The sequence below is a fragment of the Carlito syrichta genome, unplaced genomic scaffold (assembly GCF_000164805.1).
Source record: "Carlito syrichta isolate Samal-C Ts95f unplaced genomic scaffold, Tarsius_syrichta-2.0.1 Scaffold315198, whole genome shotgun sequence".
NCBI classification, from domain to species: Eukaryota; Metazoa; Chordata; class Mammalia; order Primates; family Tarsiidae; genus Carlito; species Carlito syrichta.
Genome location: NW_007259294.1, coordinates 616,322 through 643,225, shown reverse-complemented (window position 1 = coordinate 643,225; position 26,904 = coordinate 616,322). Strand labels below are relative to the sequence as shown.

Genomic DNA, 26,904 nt, shown 5'->3' with positions numbered 1-26,904 from the left:
GATACTGAAGAGTATGCTAAGTTTCAGGAAACAGGGATAGTCAACTAACAGTCTGTCCAGGCAGATGCAGATTCTAAGATCCTCGCCAGTACAAGCCTTCCAGAGAGAGGACTGAGAAGACTTATACTCCTTTAGAAAACAGCAAGGCAGTTAATTAAAGAGCACTTTGAGATTGCAGAAAGAACTCAAATAACTGCTTTCTGATAGCAACAGCCATGAGCCAAGTTTACACAGCAGGAATGAAACAAGGTTATCTATCAAGCTTGAATAATTCAGACAGCCATTTGCATGTTTCACGGATGGGATTTTATTAAAATTGTACATAGATCTCATATTTAAATTAAAAAAGAACTTTATTTTTTCCAGTATCAAAATAGTTATCTTTTTAAAATACCTTGAAAAACTTCAATACAATTATTTTGTTCTATATTAAATATTCACCTAAAATCTCAGTCACTTCTCTCCCATCTCTCTCTTCTGGAATCTTGCCTTACCATCACTACCACGTTTTTTCTTTTTTTGGCATCTTTAATGCTTATCCCAGAGAAGCTTTAAAAGGAAAAGATTTTCCTTTAAGTCTACTGTTTTTTTAAAAAAATAAAGAAAAAGGAGAATCCAATGACAATATCTGACACGACAATGAAGAGTCTCATTAACCAGGCTCACCTATAGAGCCATGCTCTAAAGTTTGCCCACCCCCAAATCTCTTTAGTATCAGTTCTTGCCCTGAAAATGGTAATACTGACCCAACAGCACCCTTTAGTGGCCAGACTGTATCAAAGCACCCAACGATACAGGAAGGCATTTTGGAACTGGGTTATTTGGACATTGTCTAGACATGGAAACAAACAAACAAAAATTATTTTCAAGGATCACAAGACAACTGGCTTCCCAAAAACCTGCTCTCCACACAGGCGGCCTACACCTGTTCAGTACAAAGTCCCAAGAATGCCAGCTTCACACAATACTGACATGCGCCATCAAAAGCTGGACTCTGGCAAGGTTTTCTTTCGGCCTAAAGAAAGAGTGTGGTATTTTACCCTCTGCAAGGTGCCATAAGAAGTCTGCTCTCCTGGAGCACTCCTCTGTGATGTGCCAAGGGCACTACCTCTCGGCAGCCTGCTGGCTTTGCGAGGGAGGCGGAGAGAGCTGGGGGCTGACCAGACATCCCTCTCGAGCCGGCTGCCCAGGCCCCTGGCCAGGCTTTCTCGGATCCGGAGGGAGGGAGATGAGCCTCGAGCCTGCTCGTCCATGGCAGGACTCAGCCTGCCACTGACCAGAGGCACTGGAGGCAACTGGGAAGAGGCCTCTGCCCTGTCACTCCCCCTGTTCTCCTTCTTCCGAAACATAGACCTCAGAAGGGTGAGTGTCCCCTGAGGGGGTCTGTCTATGTCAGGGGTACCTCGGTGACTGTCCTTACTGTTTCTAGACAATCCTGTAGAGGGGGAGGGTGGGCTGCTCTTGCTTCCCACCTGGCCATTCCCCTTCCAGTTCATGGCCTTCTGGCTCTCTGGTCGAGCTGGCTTCTCATTCCCCACTGAGGGCATCACAGTGAGGGGCAGGTCAAACTTTCTGGGCAGCCTGATGTCCTGACTTGCGTTTTCCTTTAGTTTCCTTGCTGTGCTTAGACCATCTGAGTGTCCAGGGCTCGGAGAGTGGTTGGGATGGCCTGAGGGACAGGGCATCCCAGCTTGCCCTCTTTCGCCAGCTCGCCCGCTCTCTTCACCTTTAGCAGAAAGGGTGATGCCGGACCTTGGTGATGCTGACTTCTGGTCCTCACCAGTAGCCCCTGTCAATAGAGGCACAATGGACTGGCTGGTGGATCGAGGTCTTCGTCTGGACTCTAAGTATTCTACCAACTCGACGGATGTACCAGGTGGCTTCTCCCTGGGCCCAAAGGACCACCGGAGGGGCATGGTCTTGAAGGGCCCCTGCTTGGCTCGGGAAGGGGCAGGTGCCTTCATGCTGATACTTCTGCCTTGGAGGCCCCGCACCAGGCGCCTGGACTCCGATCCTCCTGTAAGAGACAGCAAGACCATCAGGGCCCAGGTAACTCTCAGTTGCTATAGGAGCAGCCACAACGCCAGTCATTCAACAGACATGCAAACATCAGATATGGTGCTGGGTGCTGGGGATACAGCAGTGAGCAAGACACACAGGGTTCCCGCCCTCAAGGAATGGCAATGGAGTCGCCCCTGTTCCATGAAGCCCATTTACCTGGGCCGGACAGCACAGACAACAGATAAAGCCTGGTCACAGGGTCATCTAGCCCCAAGATTAAACCCCATTCTCATCCATCTTTAAATATTTCTATGAAATAGAATGTTCAGCAGAAGTTCCTGCTTTTCCAGGTCATATTAGGAACTTGTGCCTTTCAAATGCAAGAATCTTATATATTCTCTCTAGACTTAAAAAAAAAAAAAAAGAATGATGTGTTTACCAGAGTTGCCACATCTGCCTTCATTGTGTGTTCTGCAATACCACTGGGAAGATGTTTTTTATAATATACTGTTAAGTGAGAAATACAGTCTAATAAAGTAGTATAATCCAACTTGTAAAAATATATACGTGTGTGTGTGTGTGTGTATGTGTGTGTTGTGTATGCATATGAAAACACACAAACAAGGATGGAGAAATAGATATGAAAAACAACAAGGTGTGGAGTTTTCTGAGTCAGGGATCTCACTCTGTTGCCCAGGCTGGAGTGCAGTGGCACGATCATACCTCCCCCAGCCTTGACTTCCTGGGTTCAGGCGATCCTTCCACCTCAGGCTCATAAGTAGCTTGGACTACAGGCACACGCCACCATGCCTGGCTAATTTTTTAATTTTTTATGGAGACAGGATCTTGATGTGTTGCCCAGGCTGGTCTGGATCTCCTGGACTCAAGCAATTCCTCCTCCTTTAGCCTCTCAGAGTGCTGGGATTCCAGGCATGAGCCACCATGTCCAGCCTATCTCAACATTTCTAAAGGAAGCATACATATAAGCAAGGCTGTGTACTTTTTCTTAAGAAATTCTCAGTTATCAGTCACTGCACTATTAAAATGCCCTGGTCTGAGGTGAGTGGACTGCCTGAACCCGCGGGTTCGCGACCCGCCTGGGCAGCGAGACCTCATCTCTACAATAAATCAAAAAATCAGCCGGGCGTGGTAGCGCATGCCTGTAATTCCGGCTACTCGGAAGGCTGAGGCGGAAGGATCGCCGGAGCCCAGCAGGCGAGGCTGTGGTGGCCGGGAGCAGCCACTGCACTCCAGTCTGGGCAACCGAGTGAGACTCCAGCTCAAAAAAAAAAAAAAAAAAAAAAAGTGCCCTGGTGTACATGATGCCTGCAATCGCTAAGGAAGAAATTTTCAGCTGAAACACACAATCCACATGGCATAAGGACAGTCACACGCATTTGGAGAAAGGCTGCATGTAGATCAACCTTCGAGGCTACCCCCACAGCTGGCCATTCCCAATGTGCTACTTCATCATAGGGTATAAAAAGTGCTGTGGACTGAAGGTCTGTGTTCCCCCAAATTCATATGTTGAAACTCTAATTTCCAAGGGGACATATGAGGAGCTGGGGCCTCAGGGAGTTGACCAGGTCATGAGAGTGGAGCCCTTGGGTTAGTGCCCTTGTCAGAAGAGACTAGACAGCTAGCCGGTCTTCTCTTTCATGTGAGGACACAATCCCCAGAGAAGTGGGCCCTCACTAGAATCCGGCCACACCAGCACCCTGACCTCAGACTTCCAGCCTGCAGTATGGTGAGGAATCAGGTTCTGTTAGTGATAAGCCACCTGGTCCATGGCCTATGTTAGAACAGCCCGAATGGGCCACAGCACAAACTCCAAAAATGGGCAGGACCCTGCCACAAAAAGCTCCCTGCCAGTGGCACAGCCAACTAGATGCATGACATGGAGAGGGACCAGAGACTGCCAGGTACATGGGAGAGAGCCTCAGGTAAGGGAGAAGGAACGGGATCCAGGGTTGCAGTGAATGCTGGTGGGAGGTCAAGCTGCACGTCAGCCCAAGAAATGGCTGGAGGGGAAGAAGCAGAACATCCGCAAACTCCAGAAGAATTAGAGGGCATCCCAGAGGTTCCTCAAGGATGTGACTTTCCAGATTTTTCACAGAAAATTTTTGATATTTTTTTTCTTTAAAGCATTTCTTTAGATTAGCCAGGCATAGACACATTTTCACCCCCAATACTTTGTGACTTCAGTTTGGATTGACCTTGTTAAATTCCCAGCTTTTAGAGGAGGAAATGTTCTGGGGTCTGAGATGTGTGTGAAGTTTTTTTCTTCCATAGCCCTAGGAAGGGCAGAAAGGGCCACTTTGTATTAGTAGGACAAAGCTGTGACTTTTAGCCTTTCAAAATGAGACCATGTCGCCTGGAGCCCCGGCAGGTGGCTACAGGACTTGGCAGCTGCCTGAAATAGCTGTCCTTCTTTTCTTCCTGGTATGAAAGGGTCTGAGGCCAGAGCTGACATCAACACCTGGGCTACCTTTCACGGGAACCACAGATGCCCATGGAACTCATTTCTCTACTTTCTCAACATGCTATCTTTCTTCTCTTTCCTCTGTTTATATACAGGATATGATATCAGGATCCTATGATAACAAGATCTGAGAGACAGCTTTAATAACAGTGAGAAATAAACAGCAGAAGTACAAAAGGGAATGACAGCATCCACGAAGATACCATGCTTCCTCTCTACTAAGTATCCCACTTCTTGTTCAGGGTGTATGCAAGTCCTAGTATCCTTTTTCCGGACAAAAGGACCCTCTGGAAGGCTCAGAGCTAGAGACAGAGATGGCATCCAGGCACTCCTGAGCATTAACTCAAGCTCAGCCCCCACTTCACCCCAAGAGTCTGTGTCCAGCCAGTCTGGCTTGAGAACCAGGAAGAACCTAGAGCCTTACACCGCATGAAGGATGTGAACAGTTAAGTCCTTCCTGGAGATTATATAAAGCCCCACAGCATACATAATATGCTTCTCTGGCCCCACAAGAGCTCCCTTCACACAGATGGCACCCGTGCAGTTGATGGCACAGCTTCCCCCCCACCTCCGCCCCGCCCCACCCACACCGCAGCTCTGGAGCCGGCAGATGTTGCTCTGAGAAATGCCACATCTGTTCCTGTCCATGTGTGGCCATCTTGATTCCTATGTGATTTTTTTTTTTTAATCCTTGGCTAATGAAATAAGCATCCATCCAAACTCACAATGTATGCTGTGAGCAGGGCTGGGGGGAACCTCTTCACGCCATCCTTAGCCCACCTGTGATAGGATGAGATTTTTCCTAGTTAGTGCTTTCCATCTGCTCAAGGGCTTCTACCGTGCCTCACGCGGATGCCCAATTATTCATTCAAAAAACATTTAATGAGAACCTACTGTGTGCTAACAAGGACTGTTTTCAATGCTGGGGGTACAACTGAGGAAGAAATAATATAATGTGCATGTTCTTATGGGATGTGGCAAAAGTAAAAATATGTGATATCATGTCTCCCGTGCCCTTTACAATTCCTTCACAGCCTCGTGACTATTTCTGCATTGACGTCAGAGTGCAACTTCAGGCAAGCCTGACCCCTCAAACTTTCCTCTAGGCCCCTTGAAGCAAGAAAAAGCTAAACAGAGGAGTTGAGGCTTCTCTACCTCTGAGACAGAGCCAGCAGGACAAGGAGGGGGAAGAAAAAGTCTGTCACATAACCAGTCCTTGGGAATCAAAGCTACTGCCCCTTTCATCACTCTAAGAGTCACCTGCCACTCATGACAGTCCACCTGCCACTCATGACAGTCAGCGGCCATTCTTCCCCAGCGGGCAAAAACAGAAAAATGACAGTACACATAAGGGGGCCCAGCAGTCAGAGATAAAAAGAACAATCAGACACGTCCCTAAGGAGGTAGAGCCACCAGAAGAAATAGATGATGACTTAAAATAATCAATAAACTTGAATCTCAAGGAAGGGACTGAATAATGTGATTTCCCAGATTTAAAATTCAGTAAATGAATTGAAGACATGCAGGATCGCTGTTGAGGATTGGCCTGAAGGAAACAGTGAAAAAAATATCTCACATCACAGAGCAAAATGATCAAGAGAAAAGGCAGAGGACTCAGAAGACAGACCTAGGAGACACAACAGCAAGTAACAGGAATCTGAAAAGCAGGAGAGACAATCATTACACATGAAAATGAAAGGGCTGAGTCTGTGGAAGGAAAGGCACAAGTTCTAGGTAGGGTTGATGAACAGAAACACATACTTAGCCATGTTCTGGGAGAATTTCTAAACTTCAAGGTCAAAGAGAGGATCTTAAAAGCTTTCAGCCAGAACAGCCTGGGCTTCTCACCTGCAACCCCAGGGCCTGGGAAAACAGCTACAGATACCTGAGAGAAAAGCACTGCAACCCAAGGGTGCTGCTCCCAGTCAAACTGCCCCTTACACTCAAGTGAAATATTTGTGGCTGTGCAAACATTTTGAGAACATATCATATATGCTTGAAAAAGAACTCTGACCAGACACAGATGAATCAGAACCACAACCTCAAGATAGAGGGTGACAAAGAGGGAAAAAAAACAGTAGTGTATAGTGGACCCTGCAGTCCATGGACTATCCCCTTGCATGCAGAATGGCAGACATCCTCGGAGAATGTGTCACATAAAGTTAAGTAAATGCTGCAATAGGAATTTTAGTATCAGTCTGGAACAGAGGGCGCTAGGTCATGCCAGCAGAATCTAAGAGTCCCCAAAACAGACCAGAGGGGGCATGTGGCTACATTTCAAAGCTCTCATTTTTGGGGGGGCAGGGAGTGGGAAAATGACAGGACAGAGTGATGACATTAGTACCATATGTTTCTCATCATATCAAGGGGAAGGAGAGAGGGCAGTGGTGAAACAGAGCACCGAATGGGAAAAATAGTTGGCTTCTGAATATTGGGGGGTGGGGGGAAGTAGCAATTAATGAATTAAAGAACAGCAGATCTTCCAAATAAACAAGAGAACAAAGAGCAACATGACTAAATCAGAAAAAAATATGGAAAAGGAAAAAGAAGAAACAAGTAATACACAATTTGGAATAAATAAATGAAATCAACCAGTTGTACATTAGGAATGGACTAAATGCTTTGATTATAAGACAGGCTCTGAATTTTTGGCATCAAAACAAATAAAAAAACAGCAAGATATTGTTTACCAGAAATTTAAAGCTAACTCAAAAAGAAAGATTCATAAGGCAAAGGAGAAAAGCAGAATAATACCAGCAAATACAAACAAAAAGAAAGAAGGAAGGAGTGGAATTAATAATACTGAACAAAATAGAATTTAGGTTTAAAACATTAAGCAGGATAAAGAGCAACATTATAATGATTAAAGGGCACAATTTATAAAGAAAATCTAACAGTCATAAACTTGTAGACACATATTAACAAAGCAGCTAACAATATAAAGAATTACTTAATTAAAAATATAGCTATCCAGGAAGGTTTCACTAAATTGCTTTCCTAGTCAGAGAGTTCTAGAGAAGATAAATTCAAAGACATAGGAGAATTGATTAAACAATCAACTCGCCTGATAGTTATGCTATAAAGTTCACATCGCTCAAATAGACAATATACTTTATTTTATATGTACATGGAATATTTATGAAATAATAAGCATGTACTTGATCACAAAAAGGGAATAATTTGTGAAAATGACATTCTTGGATCATAACCCACAAACTCAGAAGCAAATAATAATAAGGTGACCAAAAAAACTTAAATACTTGAACTTCCAGATAACCTCTAGATTAAAGAAGAAATCAAAACTGAAGTGAAATACTATCTGGAAAGCACTAAAAAAGAGAAAAGCAAAATCTATGGGGCCCAATAAAAGCCATAGAGGAAATTTATCATCAGAAGCACCTATGCTGAAAAGCTAAGAAAGCTTAAACCCCAGTGCCTCTTACTGACAGGGGGCCTCTGAGGACTCCTAGCAATTTTTTTTTAAATAGTCACATTTTTACAAAGATGGCAAAAGTAAGATTTTTTTACATTCTTTCCCTTATAGGGCCTTCCTCCATACCTGCTCCAATAAGTTGCAGTCCCCACAACATTTGGAGCCATTCATTTTAGTTTACATTACTACAATGTCCCATAACCAGAGCTACCAGAAGGATGATGTTCCCAGACTATCAGCATTTCTCTACAAAGGACTGCTGGCCTTTTATAGGACAATTTTCTACTGAAAAGGACCATCTCTGGGCATTGCAAGATACTTATTTCCATCCTCCCACCTACCCGCTCCTGGGACTAAAAGCCAGTAGTCACCCCTACTAATTTTAACAGTCAAAAAAATGTCTCCCATGAGGGTAGAGAGAAAAGGTGGTACCAACCACTACTGAAAACCTACATGCTAGATTTTGATCTTGACCAGGTTTAGAAATAACAAGGGGTGGGGGGAGAAATTACAAGAAAATAAGGTTGGATTTTAAACCATCTTGGAGCTTCTCAAACAGGTTTCTAAATCTGTCATTTTATTCAGACCAAGACAGAAAGCGTCCTTAGAAAGCAAGACTCTTGCAGTGTCCAAATGGAAGAAACCCTAATTCAGAATCTATGTCTAAGAGTCCACAAGCCGAGATTCTGGCATCCAGAGGGAGCAGGTCTATTTTTAGCCGAACTACCTTCTCAGGTAAGTTTGTGATGGTTACTTCATTTCAAGTATCAGCTTTCCCCTTTGTGTGCACTCCTAGGAATTCTGAGAACTAAATTAGATAGTATGAGTAAAATGCCTACAAGGGTTTGGAGGACAGTGATTACCCCAACCTCAGCCCTCTTTGTGTCTCTGAGGAGTTTTTCTAGAACTGTGCCTGAAACCTGTCAGAATGCCATGCTGAAATCTTGGGGCATCTTTTGAAGTTGCCTTCCTTCTGGGAGGGTGTCAAAAACATTTATTTCTCCTTGGAAAAAATGAGAAATGGCCCGGGGTGCTATGCCATCAAACACAGCTGGGATGAATTTATGAGCTTATCATAGGCAGTGTTGATGGAGCCACAGGACTTTTGTTTTATAGACACTATCCTAAATGTGCAGTCATGAAAACGTAAGGGGAAAAGAAATATCCGGACAGGGCAAGTCAAAACATACTCATTATATAGTTGCTCACACAGAAATGTATTATAAGGAAACTGGACAAATCTAAGAGGCACAGATATATTCCTATCAGCACTATGTCCAATAGTGCAATTATGGCAGCCAAAATGCCACACACTGGGGAATAAATTAACTGAAATGTGGATCATAAACCAGAAGGTTGGATTCAATGCTAATAAAACCACTTCGGTTTTAAGATTCTATCATCCTATTTATTCACTCACAAATATATAACAAGAACCTGGTACAAGCCAGGTACAGTAAGTCCACACTTAATGCCATCAATAGGCTCTTGGGAACTGCAGCTTCAAGACAAATGACATATAATCAAACCAATGTTCCCTAATTGATATAAACCAGAGCTAAGTTCCCACAGCATCTTTCTGGTCACAAAAACATCACTAAACTTTATTAAATAGAGACCCAAAACACTTCTGGTATTAATAAACACTTCTGAAATAAATATGAGCTACACATACATTTAAGAAAGATGAATAAAGACACGGAAGGTAATGATCTACCCAATTATTCCAGTTTAGGGTTGAGAATGGCGGAAACCAATCCTGGACAGAACCCCATTCCATATCAGGGTACATTCACATGCACTCACACTCACACTAGGACTGGGCAGACACACCAATTTCCCAATAGGCACTTCTGTTGAATGTGGGAGGAAACCATAGTACCTGGAGGCAGTCCATGCAGACATGGGGAAAACCTGTAAACTTCATGCAGACCATAGCCCCAGTCAGGAATCCATTTTTATTTTCTTTCTCAACAATATTATAATAAAAGGACATTATAGAAGACCTGCTGTACTGTATTGGGTCCTTGGATATCAGGGAAACAAAAGTGTAAAGAAATAAGCAGCTGATGAATATATGTACATTATGACCCAGCAATTCCGCTCCTAAGTATATACCCAACAGAAATGCAGACATATGTACACCAAAGACATGAACCAAAGCATTCACAGCAGCACTACTGGCAACAGTTCTAAACTGGAAACAACCCCAAAATCTTATCCCCTTGCTCTCTTGCACTTTTGTCAAGATCTCCCACTAGGCTGGATCATCTGAATGCAAATATGCTCTATTTTATTTCCTGTTTAGCAAAGAAAACCACAACTGCTGTCAGTCCAGCCCCAGCCTTCTTAGTCGCCTTGCCTGGTGGTGTGTGTATGCACTGCCACTTCTCCAACCTCAGTCTCTCCTCTGCCTGCTGCAGCCAGGCCTCCCTTCTCTCCAGCCCATGGCAGATGCCCCTGGCAAGTCACTGGTGGCCTTCCAGCCCGAGGGTCACTTGCCCATCCTCATCTCCCTCAGCTTCTCAGCAGTATTAGTCATCGTTGACTGCTTCCTTCTGGAAGATTCTCTTTTTGGCATTTGTGGACCATACTTGCCTGGTTTTCTCCTCACCTCATTGGCTGTTCCTTCTCAGTTCCTCTGTTGGTCTCTCTGCTTTGCTCAATGCCTGGGTGCTAGAAAGCCCCAGGTTTGGTCTCATATTCACATTTTCCATATTTACATTTTCCATATTTACAATTCCCTTAGCAAAGCTCAGTCGGTCCGGGGGCTTTCCACTCCATCCATGTGCTGATGACTCTCAAAAATTTATCCCCAGCCGGGCTCGGTGGCTCAGCCTGTAATCCCGCGCTTTTGGGAGGCTGAGGTGAGTGGATTGCCTGAGCCCGCGGGTTCGAGACCCGCCTGGGCAGCGAGACCTCATCTCTACAATAAATCAAAAAATCAGCTGGGCGTGGTAGCGCATGCCTGTAATTCCAGCTACTTGGAAGGCTGAGGCGGAAAGGATCGCTGGAGCCCAGCAGGTCGAGGCTGCGGTGGCCGGGAGCGGCCACTGCACTCTAGTCTAGGCGACAGAGTGAGACTCCAACTCAAAAAAAAAAAAAAAAAAATTTTATCCCCATTCCCTAGTTATTGCTGATGGGGGTGCCTTGCAGGAATCTCAAAATCTTGACTTCCCTCCAAAATTGACCCTGTTCCCACCCAACTTTCTCCCATCTCATGAACTGCACAACTCTTCACCTAGTTATGTAAACCCTAAACAAAGAGTCATCCCTGACTATTCTCTTTCTTTCACACCCCATACCCAACATAAGCAAATCCTGTTAGCTCTATCTTCAAAATATAGCCTCAGTTTGACCACCTCTTACCTAACATACTAGTCCAAGCCACCACTACCTCCCCACTGGATATAACCACAGTGGCCTTCCTATGGATACTCTTGTTCCCATATGATGGATTCTTCACACAGCAGTCAGAGTACACTTTCTAAAACTATAAATCAGACCAATTACTTCCCTGCTTAAAACTCTCCAAAAAGCTAAAAAAAGTTGGTCTCATGGAGCTAGAGAGTAGAATGACAGTTACCAGAGGGTGAAAGAGGTGTGGGGTAGGAGAGAAGACGAAGAGAGTTGGTTAATGGGTATAAACATACAGTCAGGCAAAAAAAAAAAAAAAAAAAGTAAGTTTTAGTGTCCAATAGCACAGTTGGGTGATCATAGTTTACAATAATATATTGTGTATTTCAAAACAGCTAGAAGAGAAGATCTGAAGTATTCCCAGCATAAAGAAAGGATGTTTGAGGCGATGGATATCCTAAATATCCTGATTTGATCATTACACATTATATGCATGTATCTAAATATCACATGTACTCCATAAATATGTACAATGATATATCAATAAAAATGATTAAAGCAGAAATATATATTTAAATATTATACACACACACACACACACTCACACACACACACACACACTCTCTCTCCACTAGCTATCTACTGCACTTAGAATAAAGTCCAAACCTCATACATGCTCCAAAAGGCACATCATGACCCGGCCTCTATTCACCTCCTCTCCATTCTCTCTGCCCCAGTCACAGCTCTAATTTCTTCCATCTTTCTCACACATCCCATGCTCCCTCCCAGCCTTCACCCTGGATAGCCCTTTTCCTGGAACTCACTCCCCAAGCTTCTACACAAGTCACTGTCTCACTCACTCAGGTCACTGCTCAATGTCACTTTCCAGAAAGGTACTCCCCACCCACCCTGCCTATCGGGACCCTCTACACCCTACCTCACTCACCCACCTGCAGCCTCAATATCTTCTTCCCTGAGTACTTCCCTCTTTGCCTGTTACAAATCCATGGTTGCCTAGTTTACTTGCTTATGTTTTGTCTACCCTACAAGACAGTAGGCTCCATAGAAGCAGAGGGAGAACGTACCTGTGGATGAATGGAGGGTAGTGATGGGGAGAAGCAGCAGGCAAGGGCCGGTCACAGAAGACTGTACTGAGAGATGAACCCAACTCTAACAACAGACTCTACACACAAGGCTGTGAAGTGCCAGCACTTCCATATAGAGGAGAAACGGCCATTACCGATCATGAAAATGAAATCAGCAAATGTAACCAACATACCCTTTTCCTGACTGCACAGGCTGTTTGTGAAGACGGGAGGGTCAGAAACCTGGGGCAGAGAGGGGCAAGGGGTAGAGCTCCAGGATAGCAGGCTTCCCCTAGTGCTGCCAGGATTGCTCCCAAGCCTCATGAGCCAGTGATCAGACAGGGAGGAGCTGGTGGAGCCTGCAGAGAAATCAGAGAGAGAGAGGCTGGACCCAACCCCAGTTTCTGGCGTCCCAGATCCCCATCTCCACCCCCACCCTTCAGCCCTGTAACGAAGAACTGAAGCAGAACTGCAGAAACCAAAGTCAACGACCAGAGGAGAAACCTGTGACTGGATACCAAGCTTAAAATTTCTTTATCCAGTCAATTGTTGGTGGGTACTTAGGTTGCTCACAAATATGGAAATAATAGACACTGGGTACACCAATAAGAGGAGAGGTAGGAAGGAGGTTGGGGTCTAGAAACTACCTATGGGGTACAATGTTCATTATCTGGGAAATGGGCCACCTGAGAACCAACCCCCACCACTACACAAGACATCCATGTAACAAACATGCATGTGTACGCCTTGAATCTAAAATTTAAAAACAAATGTTTAGGGAGAGGCATGTGGGCTCAGAAAGGAACGTCTGTTGATGAGTACTAAAATGCTTTCCATGGAATTACTTATCACCAACTCTGGCTTCCTAAATATGTTTTTTGTTTTTGTTTTCCAGAGCCAAAGGCCTTTATTACAGCAATAACCAGAGCTAGAGTTTTTAATCCCTAGAATCATATTCCCAGTTCCCATAGGTGAGCAGGTAATATGCTATGTTACAGAAGTGTGCTCTAAATTTAGAGAAACAACCTATTTTATCATGAGCATTTAGGACGCCTACCCTTTGCTCTGGAGGGAGACGTCTTTATTACACTGGACAGTAAAGAAAACTTGCCTTTTGCTAATATGATGGGGGTTTTTTTTGTTCTTTCAATGTCTGCCTTCTAGAAATGGAACAGCCATACTTGCATTAGGTTTGATTTAGACCTGCTGACTCTTGGGTGTATTTGGCCATTTTCCAATAACTGTTAGTAGAAAATCTGTTTAATTTTTTTTTGTAATGTTCTCTTGTCCCAAAGATAAGGATGTCTGGTTTGCAGAGTGAAACAAATCACATAAAAGGGTCAGCTCTGGCACTTTCTTTCTCTAGACTTCCAAGCAAGTTTGATGCTGTCTAACAAATTAATTGCTGAGGTGTAGTTAAGGAGCTAAGCTTCCTAGAAAAGTCTGGCATCCCTTATAACCGCTCCTCCCTTTCTAACAGGATTAAGCATTGTTTTTAATTAAATCTGGCTTGATATTAGTAAGATTGGAAAGGTGAGATTCCACATTGCCAGTGTCGCCTGCCCCAGACACAAAAATTTATTTTTTTTTCCTCTTTCTTGCATGACAATACATCCATCCCACAGTCTAACAAATAAGCTACTAGCCTCTGGGACTCAGATTTCCATAGCAGCAGCCAGGGCTTCCTCTTTCAGATCCTTGCCTACTTCTCCTGGGCCTTGATGTTTGACAGAGCATATCCCAATTCTTAAAGTGACCTTCCCCAAGCCCCTCTCCTGCAATGAGCAACAGCACCTACCTCTCATGGAACTGCTGGCTGACCAGGGAGGGATGCTGTTCTGCTTCTGATAGAATAGGATGTAAGCCCCTCTAGTGTTGACTTCATCTTCTCGAAGTGGTTCCACTGTGCTGTCATCGTAACTATACCACCGGCCATCCAGAGAGTTCCGACAGTAGGCTGCAAAGGTCCAAACCCCAAGCCTCAATTATTGGAACCTCAAATGGCAAAAGAAGACACTTCCCATGGCATAGCTGAAAAATGGACATGTTTATAACAAAATGAGGGGGAAAAAGCAGACTATTTTTGGCCAGAAATGAGTATTGTGGGATCAGAAAAGCTTAACAAAGTTATACTCCCAGATTCTTACTGATAGAGTGTTCGGGTCATCTGAATCCTTATGTTGTAATCCTTACTCAGGCACAGTCTCTAATAAAAGGGAGCCCCTAAGCCATGTAGCTAGACAATAACTTTCACTCTCATTTCTTCTGAGAAGCTTCAAAATAATGCACATCTCTGATTAAGTATGTAATGAAACCAAAACTGAGAATCACAGTTGGGATTATGGAATGCCTCTTTCTTACCTAAGAACAGAAGTCAAACATTTAAGAAGATTTTACAACTATAACAAAACATCCCTCTCCTTGTCCTCCATATCTCAGTGAATAGCACAGTAACCCACTAATCTGAAGGTTTGCAAACTCTTTTCATAATGGGCCAGACAGCAAATATTTAGTTTAGGCTTTGCAGGCCACATACGGTCACATGTGTTCTCTGTCACATATTCTGCCTGTTCATCCTTTTTTCCCACCTTTAATACTGCAAAATTTATTTTTAACTCATAAACAGGCCCTGGACTGGATATAGCCCAAGGACCATAGTTTACCAACCTCCGCACCCGTCCAAGCCAGCCATGTAGAGTTCATTTTTGCTCTCTCTTTTCCCTTTCACCTCACACCCAGTCCAAAAGCCAGCCCTACTGAGTCCACTTCCAAAGTGTGTCTTGAACACTTGACTGTCAACTCCCACATCCCAGGCAATAGTGTTTCTCCCCTGAGCCCCAGAAGCATCCTCCTACCCGGAATTCCAACTTCTCCTCTTGTTCCTTTCTATCCAGTATCCATAGAACAGAGCAGCTAGTTCAACCTGTACACGAGGTTATGTTTTTACTCCTCTGCTTAAAACCTTTAAGTGGCTTCCCATCACCCCTTTGGGAAAAATGCAAACTTTTATTCATGGTCTAGAGTGCACTGTGTAATCTGACCCTGCCCACTTCTCCAGCTCCATCTTGTATCACCGAATATTGAACTACTACACTTTAGCCATGACAGGCTCTCAACATTTCTTAAACATACCAAACACCTTCTGCCTTGGGCCTCTGCACATGCTAGCAGCTCTGCCCATCATTCACATCGTTCTACCTCATCTTTAGCTCTTGGCCTACATGTGACATCCTCAGAGAGGCCTTATCTCTTTCACACACACAATCAGTTCATCAGTCACCCTTTCAAAGTGTCAGGTAGCAAAAGTGCTAAAATGGCAAATATTCTTTCATTGTCTGTCTCCAAAATCAGACTGAAGTCTCATGAGGGCAGGCCTCATATTTGTCTTGTTCATCACTGAAGCTCCAGCCCCTAGCACAGAGTCTGGCACAGGATGGGTACTTCAATATTCGTTCAATGAATGAATAAGTAAAGAGCCTGGGTTTCTATACAGTTCAGTGTTTTCCAAATTTCAGGCCATTGGCCCATTAGCACACTGGTAATCAGTGCATGTTTTTAAAAAATAAAATATTTTAAAGGGTTTTTAAAAAATTAAACATTATTCTAGAACAAACCAAACTATATCACATGTAGTAAACTTATCGTCTCATAAAACTTTTGTTTAGCCTGAATATATGTATGTACACATAAACACATCCACATATATAAATCGATGCACATATTAGGTCATGATGTAACCCAGCATGTCAAGACATTTAGTCACTGAGTCAAGTGCCTCGCCATATTATTTTATTGCACTTAAAATCTTTTAAGCTTATTTTGACATGCAAAACGGCAAAAAAAGAAACTCACTAAAAACAAAAAATACATCTATGGTATGATAGCATCTATGTAACACTACACAGTAGCACAAAAGCTACCAATTGTCAGAGCCTACCATATGAGAAGTGTCTCATACATGTTAGTTCTAATCATAAAAATTCCAGGCCGGGCACAGTGGCTTAAACCTGTAATACCAGCACTTTGGGAGGCCAAGGCAAGAGGATTTCCTGAGCTCAGGGGTTTGAGACCAGCCTGGGCAAATTGGTGAGACCTCATCTCTACAATAAATCAAAAAATAAGCCAGGAGTAAGTAATGCACACCTGTAGTTCCAGCTACTTGGAAGGCTAAGGCAGAAGGATTGCCTGAGCCCAGCAGGTAGAGGCTGCGGTGGCTGTGAGCATGCCACTGCACTCCAGCTTGGGCAACAGAGGGAGACTCTGACTCAAAAAAACAAACAAACAAACAAACAAAACTGGGCGCAGTGGTTCACAGCTGTAATCCCAGCACTTTGGGAGGCGGAGACGAGAGGATTGCCTGAGCCCACGGGTTCAAGACCAGCCTGGGCAGCATGGTGAAACCTAGTATCTACAATAAATCAAAAAATTACCCGGGCGTGGAAGGCTGAGGCAGAAGGATCGCCTGAGCCCAGCAGGTTGAAGTTGTAGTGGCTGCAAGCAGTGTGCCACTGCACTCCAGTCTGGGTAACAGAATGAGACTCTGACTCAAAAAAAAAAAAAATTCCTGCAAGTCAGGTACCCTCATCACCCACATTGCAGGATGACTGCCTGGGACTAACACAAACAAGAAAGTCATGGAGTGAACAGTAGGAATGAAGGGGTCACTGGGATTACACAACGCAGAGTACTAGCCACTCTACGATCACAGCTGGTCACTGGAATTACAGAGCATTAAGTTATATTTCTTATGCCCTAAAGTATGAGGTCTGAGATCCACACATACTATACTCATATTTGCCACAGGTCCTTCACTGGGTAAATTGTGGCAAAATCTTGATCTTTTTAAGAATGCAATCCATCTCCCTTTGCTAATACATACTCCGACATAGGCTCAATTTTTCCCAAGTTCTCATCAATGGCTAAGGACAAAGCCTGAGTCGCTAACTCCTGGTCAATGGAGGGAAAAGGGAGGAACAGAATCAGCTAGGGTCCATTTTATTGAAAAATGTTTTCACTCATGAATAGACAGACAAAAATAGACAGGTCAATGGGTAGAATACCAAAGTCCAGAAATAGACCCAAACATAAAAAGTTGCTATCTGATATGGTAGATAGCATCACAAGGGATAAGGTGAGCTTTTCCATTAGTATTGGTTTTGGGACAAATTGGTACTTTCGGGATGGGGGGGAGAATAAATTGAATTCCCCTCTCTCAAGAGCCACCAAGAAACTCCAAATTGAAGATTTAAATGTAAAAACAAAAACTGGCTGGGCATGGTGACTCAAGCCTGTAATCCCAGCATTTGGGAGGCCAAGGCGAGAGGATTGCCTGAGCCCGCAGGTTCAAGACCAGCCTGGGCAACTTGGTGAGATCTCGTCTCTAAAATAAATCAAAAAATTAGCTGGGTATGGTAGCATGCACCTGTAGTTCCGGCTACTTGGAAGGCTGAGGTGGAAGGATTGCTGGAGCCCAGTAGGTCAACACTGGGGTGGCCGTGAGTGTGCCACTGAACTCTAGTCTGGGTGATGGAGTGAGACTCCAACTCAAAAAAGAAAAGAAAAGAAGAAGAAAACCGAAAACCACAGAAATAGCAGAAAACACCGAAAAAAGCAATTGTTAATCTTAGGGTGTAAAGGACTTTCTAATCACTACTTAAAATCCAGAAACCCTAAAATAAATATATGAATAACAATCTAGCTACCTGGAGAAGCAAAAATGAAGACCTTCTTCATGGCAAAAAAAAATTACCACAGGAATAGTCAACAGACAGATGTTACACAGGGAACAAATATTTGACATTATGTTACAGACAGGGGGAAAATCTCATAACATATTAAGAATTAGAGCATCTACAAATTAATGGGGACAAGACTAACAATCCATTTAAAAACAGTCAAAGGACATAGACAGATAGTTCTCAGACAAGGAACCACAACGGCTCAAACATGAGATGATGCTCAAGCTCACACTAGCAAGAAGTTCAGTCTTAAATTATACCGAGACACCATTTTCCACCTAGTAGATTGGTAAAAATCCAAACATTGAAGAGTATATTCTATTGGCAAGACAATAAGAAAATAGGCATTATCTTACTTGTAGGAGTACAAATTCCTAAAACACTTTGTGTGGGGCACTTTTTAGTATTTGTCAAAACACAGACCCAGCTACCCCAATTCTGAGAATTTATCCTATCAGCAAGTTTCTCACATGTAGAAAATGGCAAACATAAAGGGTTATGACAGCAAAATTTGTAATAGCAAAAGAATGAATTGGCCCAATGTCCATCTACTGGATACTTATTTAATAAATGGTTATATTTATTCAGTGCCTATAGAGAAGAACAGAGAAGCTTTCTATAAATGGAAATATAGAAAGATTTCCAAGACAGATTTTAAAGAAAAAAAAAATGCCAGGTGCAACACAGCAAACAGTACTTTTACTTAAATTGGAGGTGGGGAAGAAATACATGAGATAAATGTTGCTGGACAGATTAAGATACATTCATAATTGATTATAGTTACATAAAGAAATTATGGAAGAATAACAACAGAAAACAACTATTAAACATGGTTACCCATGGACAAGGAGGGAGAAGATAAGGAATACAGATGGGGCCAAGCCTTTTCACTATCCATCTTTTTTGAGGCTGTGTGAGTTTCAAAATATAGAAATACACTGCCTATTCGACATATTTAAAATGAAACAGAAGGCATTTGAGATTTCTAAAAATCTGAAATGGCTGTACTTGCAGAAAGCAAATGAACTAAAAAGGAATAAGCCCACAATGTCAAAAGACAATGGGAGAGAAAGAAACAGCTCAGGTGTTGAGAGCCCAACAAGCAGAGGGAGTAGTGATACCTATTGTCCAAGTGGAGGAAGTTCAACTCAGAGGTGGGGATGAAGGGGTAAGAAGAAAGCCATTCACCTTGCTACACTCCCCAGGGGCTCTGTACCGGCTGTATCAGGTACCACAAAAAGCTGAGTCAGGTGAGGGCCCAAAATGAAACCAGGAAGCTCTGAAAAAGAAACCTAAGACAAGAAGAAGGACTTACAAGTTAAATTTACAAAATAGAAAAATTCCGTAACATGGTTAGAAGATGAAGCTGAAGAAATCTCCTAGAATATACCAAAAAAAGAAAATCGTGGAAAATGAGAGAGAAAAGACAAAGAAAAGTAGAGACTACTGGAGGATGTTTTGGTTTCCTAGTGCTGCTGTAATAAATGACCCCACACTCGGTGACTTAGAACAACACAAATGTGTGATTTGAGTCCTGGAAGTAACGAATCAGAAAGGGGTTGTATTAGTCTTAAATCAAGGGATCAGTAGGGTTTATCTTCCTAAGGCACTCAGGGAGAACCTACTTTATTGCCTTCTCCTCCAGGCCAACTAGGTCCCGGCTACAGGCCCCCTTCCATCTTCAAAGCTAGCAATAGCCAGGAAAGGTTGGGTCTTTCTCACCAGCCACCACTCTGACTCTTCTTCCTCCCTCTTCCCCATTTAAAGGACCCTGTGATTCTATTTTGTCCACCCAGAAAATCCAGCACCATCTCTTTATCTTAAGGTCAGCTGATTAACCACCTAGACGCCCCCTTGCCATGTAAGGCAACGTAATCACAGATTTTGAGGATTAGGACATGGACATATTTGGAAGATTATTATTCTGCCTATCATGGGGGTGAAAGTCCACACACACAAAGTAACATAGTGTACAAAGTTGTTCATGGCCATATTATAATGAAAGTTTGGAAACAACCTAAACATTCCTGAATTGGACACTGGTGAGATAAACTATAGAGCATGCACAGAGTGAAACACTAAGCAATTGTTTAAAACAGAGAATGTCATAGTTCTCTATGTACCAAGTTCCACGCTATGTTGCGAAGTGGAAATAAAGTCAGGTATAGGGTTATATACATAGTATTTACCCTTGAGTTTAAAAGGGAGGAAGGCTGTCAGAGCTTTGCATACAAAAACTCTACAAGGACAGACAGAAAACAGTTTTTCGGAGTAAATGAACAGGAGTAAGGGTAAGAGCAAGACTGTCCACTGTGTACTTTTTTTTAATTTAACATGGTTTGATGTGTGAACTACAAGAATAGATTCACAAGGAAATTCCCCAGACCCGAAGATCACACATCCACAGACACACAGTTCCCCTCAGTGCCCAGCACAACTAATGAAAAAGTCCCACAGGAAGGCACATCCCACGAGACTCCAGAACCCAGTGATGAAGAACTGATAGCTTCCAGAAAGAAAAACAGATCCCAGACAAAGGAGAAGAAATTGAACTGGTCTGACCCATCTCAACAGCAAAATCCCATTCCAGACCCCATTCTCCATGTAGCAACATTATCCAGAGTCTCTGGGAAAATGATTTACAATCTAGAACTCAACGTCCATCCAGGCTATCAATCAGGTATGGCATTTCCTCTGCTGAACTCACCTCACCACTCCTTGACGGAGCTATCTGCTCCACAGCCAGCCTTATGTGTGGGGGACCTCCCAGCTTCCCGAGGCATTTTCGGACACACAACTTCAAATGTTAAACTCCCATCACCCTTTCTTAGGAAGCTACTAGTGGGTATGCTTCACTTAAATGGGGGATTTTATATTCATCTACAATACACTGCATGGCTTCGAAACTTGATCCTATTGAGAGTCACTCATCTTGGCAGAGCAGGAACTAGGCGCTTTGGACCCAGAGTGGCCCAGGTTTGAACCCCTGGCTCTGCCACTTAACCAGCAGGTTTGTAGTGAGGAAAAAGACAGTGTAAGTTGGCAGATGAGAGTGACTGGCCTGGATCTTATCTGGCTGGCTGAGACACTGCCCTGCTTCCCCCTCAAGAGTCCTCTTTTCCCCCTGGGTTTTTCTCCCTTGGGTTTTAGCATTAAGCAGAGATTTTTCCTGGCAGGTGGGGGTGAAATGCATGAAAAAACACAGACCCCAGGAGAACCCTGCCAGGGAATTTCCTAGGAGCTGTGCCCCTTGTGCTGCCAAGCTACCTCCCCCAAACTGGGAACTTCACTCTTTTTTTTTTTTTTTTTTTTCTGTGTCAGAGTCTTGCTCTGTCGCCCAGGCTGGAGTGCAGTGGCACGCTCACAGTCACCCCAGTGTCAACCTGCTGGACTCAGGCAATCCTTCCATCTCAGCCTTCCAAGTAGCCAGAACTACAGGCACGCACTACTACACCCGGCTAATGTTTTCATATATTGTAGAGACAAGGTTTCACCAAGTTATCAAGGCTGGTCTCGAACCCCTGAACTCAAGTAATCCTCTCACCTCGGCCTCCCAAAGTGCTGGAATTACAGGCTTGAACCACCACACCCAGCTGGGACTTTACTCTTTAATTCTCGCTCCTAGGAGGGATCTGGATTTTGCTTCTGATAAGGCAGGGTTCACACTGCACGTACACACCAACTTTTCTCATTCCTATTCTACTTCTAGCTCCCTCCCTGTGATTTGACATCAATGCCCTTGATTTACGTTGGGACCATGCTGTGAGTTTATAGATAAGGGGGCCAGCACATTCAGGATGTGAAGTGACAAGACCTAAATCCCAGTCGTCCTTATTTCCATCAGTAATGTGTGTGCAGGGACTCAATCAGCTAGAATGCTCTTAGTCAAAAAAATCTGAGGTTAACGTAGCAAGAGAGACGTCACCCAAGATATATACAAGTCTCCAGGGATTTCTGCAGAGCTATTTTTAGACCAGAGAAGAAAGGCTGGGGAAGTGGCTGGACAGAATAGTCCCAGAGGCTGCAAAGGTAGCAAGCCCTTATCCAGAGCAGGACAGCTGTGGAGCAACAGTGGACTGCACAGCAGCACAAGGCAGCCGCCTGTGAGCTGAAAACAGTCTTGGCATCCCTGTAGCCTTAGGTGTGACCAGCCCAGGCTGGCCCAGTGTAGCCCTATTGTTCTACACCTCTCTCAGGTATGTCCACTCAGGTGGTCCCTGGCCTATTAATGCATCCTCATTTCTCTTTCTCCAGGAATGTCTGTACCATCCTCCCATAGCAGGGACTGCATCCTAAACCTCTCAGCATCCTAAGGTTCAGACAGATCAGTTTCCACACTACCTACATGGTGGAGACATCCGATTGCCGCTCTACCAATAGCCTCCTCCAGATTTTCCATTAGCATGGAGATGCCTTGGCAGGAGAGAAGCAACGACTGATATAACCGGGAAAAATGACCAGTCATGACACTCTCGAAAAGCACTTAAGGCCTGGAGTGGTAGCTCACACCTATAATCCCAGCACTTTGGGAGGCTGAGGTGAGAGAACTATTTGAGCCCAGGAGCTTGAGAGCAGTCTAGGCAACATAGTAAGACACTATCTCTACAAAAAAAATTGAAAAATTAGCTGGGCGTGAGGGGCACGTGTCTATAGTCTCAGCCACTGGGGAAGCTAAGGCAGAAGGATTGCCTGAGTCTAGGAAGTCAAAGCTGTGGTGAGCTGTGATCGTGCCACTGCACTCTAGCCTGGGAGACAGAGTAATACTCCAACTTACTTAAAGGGGTGATTATAAATAATTGAGGGTCTCGCACAACTGTTTCTGCCCTTCCATTCATATACTGCTTTCAAGTTCCTCAGAGGAATACAAATGAAAGGTAGGAGACAGTAAAACCCTCGGGTGGCCATTCATACAAGTCCTTATTTAGAGAACAAGTGATTATGCTACCTTTGCACGGCCAGGATACCCCGGCCGTTTAACGCATGTCACTGGGCAGGCAGTGCCTCTAATACTGATTATGCTAGAGGTGATGTTTTTGGTAAATAGGCGGGGTTTAGCTTTGCCAAGTTCCTTCTACTTCTTTTAATCTTTCCCTTAACGCATGCCTGTGTTGGGTTAACAATGAAAGTAATAAATCGTTTATTGGTTGGTTACTCATATTAAGTTGTTAACTATCAGTGGTTTGTCCGGTCTGATATAAGCTTGTGCGGGGAGAATGATTTCTTGTTACTTATATTATCAGTATCACTTCTATAGATTTATAGATTAGTCCAGTGTCGTTATAGGAGTTGTGGTTGCTGGTTGAAATTAAGGTGTGTGGAGCCGGGTTGAGCTTGAACGCTTTCTTAATGGTTGGCTGCTTTTAAGCCAACTATGGAGAAGGGCAAAGTTACTCTCTAAGTAAGGTTGTTTCCTCTTTCTAAAGAGCTGTCCCCCTTTAGAATAACATTTAAATTTACATGAGGATTATTTGGTTCTGTAGGCAAATTTAAAGTTGAACTAAGATTCTATCCTGGACAACCAGCTATCACCAGGCTCAATAGGCTTTTCACCGCTACTTGAAAATCTTCTCTCGGCCGGGCTCGGTGGCTCAGCCTGTAATCCCAGAACTTTGGGAGGCCGAGGCAAGTGGATTGCCTGAGCCCGCGGGTTTGAGACCCGCCTGGGCAACTTGGCGAGACCTCGTCTCTACAATAAATCAAAAACTAGCCAGGCGTGGTAGCGCGTGCCTGTAGTTCCAGCTACCTGGAAGGCTGAGGCAGAAGGATCACCGGAGCCCAGCAGGTTGAGGCTGTGGTGGCCAGGAGCGGCCACCGCACTCCAGTCTGGGCGACAGAGTGAGAGTCCAAGTCAAAAAAAAAAAAAAGAAAAAAGAAAATCTTCTCACTATTTTGCAACATACATGAGTGTGCTCTTCTGGCTGTTCACAAGTAGCTCGTCTGGATTCAGGTTTTTTTGGCTAAAATTCTCTTTGTAAAACTGTGCTAGCTAATTCATTATGCAAAGGTAAAAGTAGTAGTCTTTGCTTTTTTGTACTTTTAAAGTGTCTTTCATCTTTCCCTTATGGTACTTTGTCTATAGCGCCTAAATAAATTTCTATCTCCTATACTTTTAGTTTGTGTAAATGTTTTGGTTTAGAGAGGGTTGATATAGATTAGTTGAGTTCAATTTGGGCTAGCGTTAGTTCAAAGTGGTCCATTTATGAAATCTTTCGGGTGTAAGCCAGATGCTTTGGGCTTAAGCTACACTTTGTCTATTCCAAGCACACTTTCCAGTATGCTTACCTTGTTACGACTTATCTCATCTTATGCATTATGGTCATTTTATTATATATGAATATGTGTTGTGTAAGTTGCATTTGAGGAGGGTAACAGGCGGTGTGTGCATGCTTCATGGCCTTTTTCAACTAAGCTCTCTATTCTTAGTTTACTGTTAAATCCTCCTTTAATTCTTGTTTTCACAAGAATGTCCGTAGTACTCTAAACTAGAATAAAAAGATGCCAAATCTGGTAGGAGTCCTTGTGCTGAATCACCAGTGAGGATTAACGTCACACTCTCAGTTCCAATAATTACCCTCCCATATTTGATTTAGTTGAAAATTCAGGCAGTAACTAACTTTATACTCCAACCTAACTTGATGTCAGCTCTACCGCTGGAACCAGGTCCCTTCCTCTATTGCATGTGCACTGGTGTGCGGTGGGTGAGGAGTCAGCTCTCACAAAGTGCCCATTCTGGGGGTATCTTGAGGCTCAGGCCACCATCGAGACATATGGCCACAGCAGCCGTGTGCAGAGAGGCAGGGCAAGGCTCACCTGTGTAATGCCCACCTTGCAGACTGCCGTGGTGGTTGCAGACGGCGTACAGGTCATACAGGAAGTCCAGCGGGCAGGCGGTGGGCAGGCAGGTCGGCTGCTTCCAGGAAGGCCAGGGGCCCGGCTTGGGGCTGGTGCTTCTCTGGGCCACGTGGGGAGCCATGTTGAGTCCGGAGAGAGGAAACTTCACCAGCGTGGAGAGCTTGTTTCTTCTCTCACCAACTTGACAGAACCTTTTGAGGTGGATGATGAGGATGTCAGGCAGCGTCCACAAACTCAGCTTCACCATCCCCTGCTGGAGGACTTTGCAGTGGGGACACTTCCAGGCATCGTCCTGGGCCAGCTGGAAAGGAAGCCACCCGGACCGTGAGGTCCCCGCGGGGCACGGCCAACCCACCGAAAGGCAGCCAGCCCCCTTCCCGGCCGGGGAGTGGACCCCAGGGCGGGACCTGCTCCTCCTTGGTGTAGAACTGAAAACATTCGTCCAAGGTACAGCTGTGCTGCTGGTGCGCCTGCTGCTGCTGCCACACGCTGTCGGCATCCTGTGCCCGCTCCTCCTGGAGACTCCCGAACAGGCTGCACGGAGAGATCACTCGCGGCGTTCAGGGCTCCCCCACGGAGAGGTTTCGCCCAAGTCTCTACTCACAGCAAACCCGCAGGGAGGCACCGGCCAGAGACACCACAGCGCCCTCCTAAGGGCACCTGGGGACCTGCACGCACCCCTCTGACGGCACTCACTACGTTTTACTGGCATTCGCTTCTCCCCCACCGGCTCCTATAGGGATGGAGTCCTTGGCTTATTACCCGTCTTTGTTTTTCTTGTCCTAGCACAGGGCCTGGCACCTGGTAGGAGATCAATCCATAATTGCTGGACCGAACAATGTCTTTTTCCAAAGTAGGGCTGATACACTCAGTGTTACAGCGGCAGCCAAGCAGAGGGATGAGGAGCACGTACTTGAGCCAGACAGCCCAGGTTCAAAGCCCAGCTCTACCCTGTGTAAGCTGTGTACCCTTCAGCAAGTGCTTAACCTCTCTGTGCCTCGGTTTTATCACACCTCTGAGAAATGATTATAGCCGTATAATCACCTCGGAGTACTCACAATTGGGGGTGATGAAGATGAAATAAATTGCATACACAGAAGGTGCTCAGAGCCGTGACTGGCATGGGGTATTGTGGGTCACTACACTGCTGTTACCAACCCTAACACCACCACCACCACCATGACACCACCATGATGGTCACTGTTATTTACCACAGACAGTTCTCACTACGGGTTCCCAGAGAAACAGGTTACACTGCACCAAGAATGAGTGTGTACTGCCTCATAGCCAAACTGGGGGAAGCCAGGTCCAGGGAACATTTGAGGGTAGAGGTGGGCTCTCTCCCGGCCCTGCAGGAAGCATATAAGTCAAACTCACCGCTCCTTGATGGAGCTATCCCACTCCACAGCTAGCTTGATGTGTGGGGGGCCTCCTGGTTTCCTGAGATGCAAAGCCCTGAGGAGAGAATAAGGAAGCCTGTCAGAGAACATGGAGCCTCTAGCCAGCCACAGTAGTTCATGCCTATAATCCCAGCACTTTGGGAGGCCGAGGCAGGAGGAATGCTTGAGCCCAGAAGTTCAAGACTAGCCTAGGCAACATAGCAAGACTTCGTCTCAACAAAACAATCAAAAAATTAGCCAGGTGTGGTGGTCACACCTGTTGTCCCAGCTACTCAGAAGGCTGAAGCAGAAGGATCACCTGAGCCTAGGAGATCAAGGATGCAGTAAGCTCTGTGATCGTGATACTGCACTCCAGCCTGGGTAACAGAGTGAGACCCTCAACTTGAAAGAAAAAAAAAAGAAAGAAAGAAAAGAAAACATGGAGACTCCCTCCCACAGCGCTATAGTATTTGACAGTCGGTCCCCAACCATGGGCTTGATGTTCCAAACAGAAATATCGAAAACTGCCTATACACCCAGGTCAGCTTTTTGGGGTAGTGGCTAAGTCTGCCATGGG

The 26,904-nt window shown here is 44.6% G+C and overlaps 1 protein-coding gene across 1 annotated transcript in view; it reads right to left on the bottom strand.

Annotated features, from left to right (window-relative positions):
• Positions 1-289: 289 nt before the first annotated feature.
• Positions 290-26,904, bottom strand: part of USP43 (ubiquitin specific peptidase 43) — a 73,380-nt gene continuing 46,765 nt past the window's right edge. The window contains exons 12-17 of the mRNA XM_008072464.2: positions 26,326-26,403; positions 25,356-25,482; positions 24,907-25,249; positions 14,157-14,315; positions 12,553-12,717; positions 290-2,017 (exon numbers count right to left, since the gene is read on the bottom strand). Of these exons, the coding sequence (XP_008070655.2) occupies positions 981-2,017; positions 12,553-12,717; positions 14,157-14,315; positions 24,907-25,249; positions 25,356-25,482; positions 26,326-26,403 (1,909 nt within the window). The 3' untranslated portion in view covers positions 290-980. The remainder of the gene's footprint in view (positions 2,018-12,552; positions 12,718-14,156; positions 14,316-24,906; positions 25,250-25,355; positions 25,483-26,325; positions 26,404-26,904) is intronic.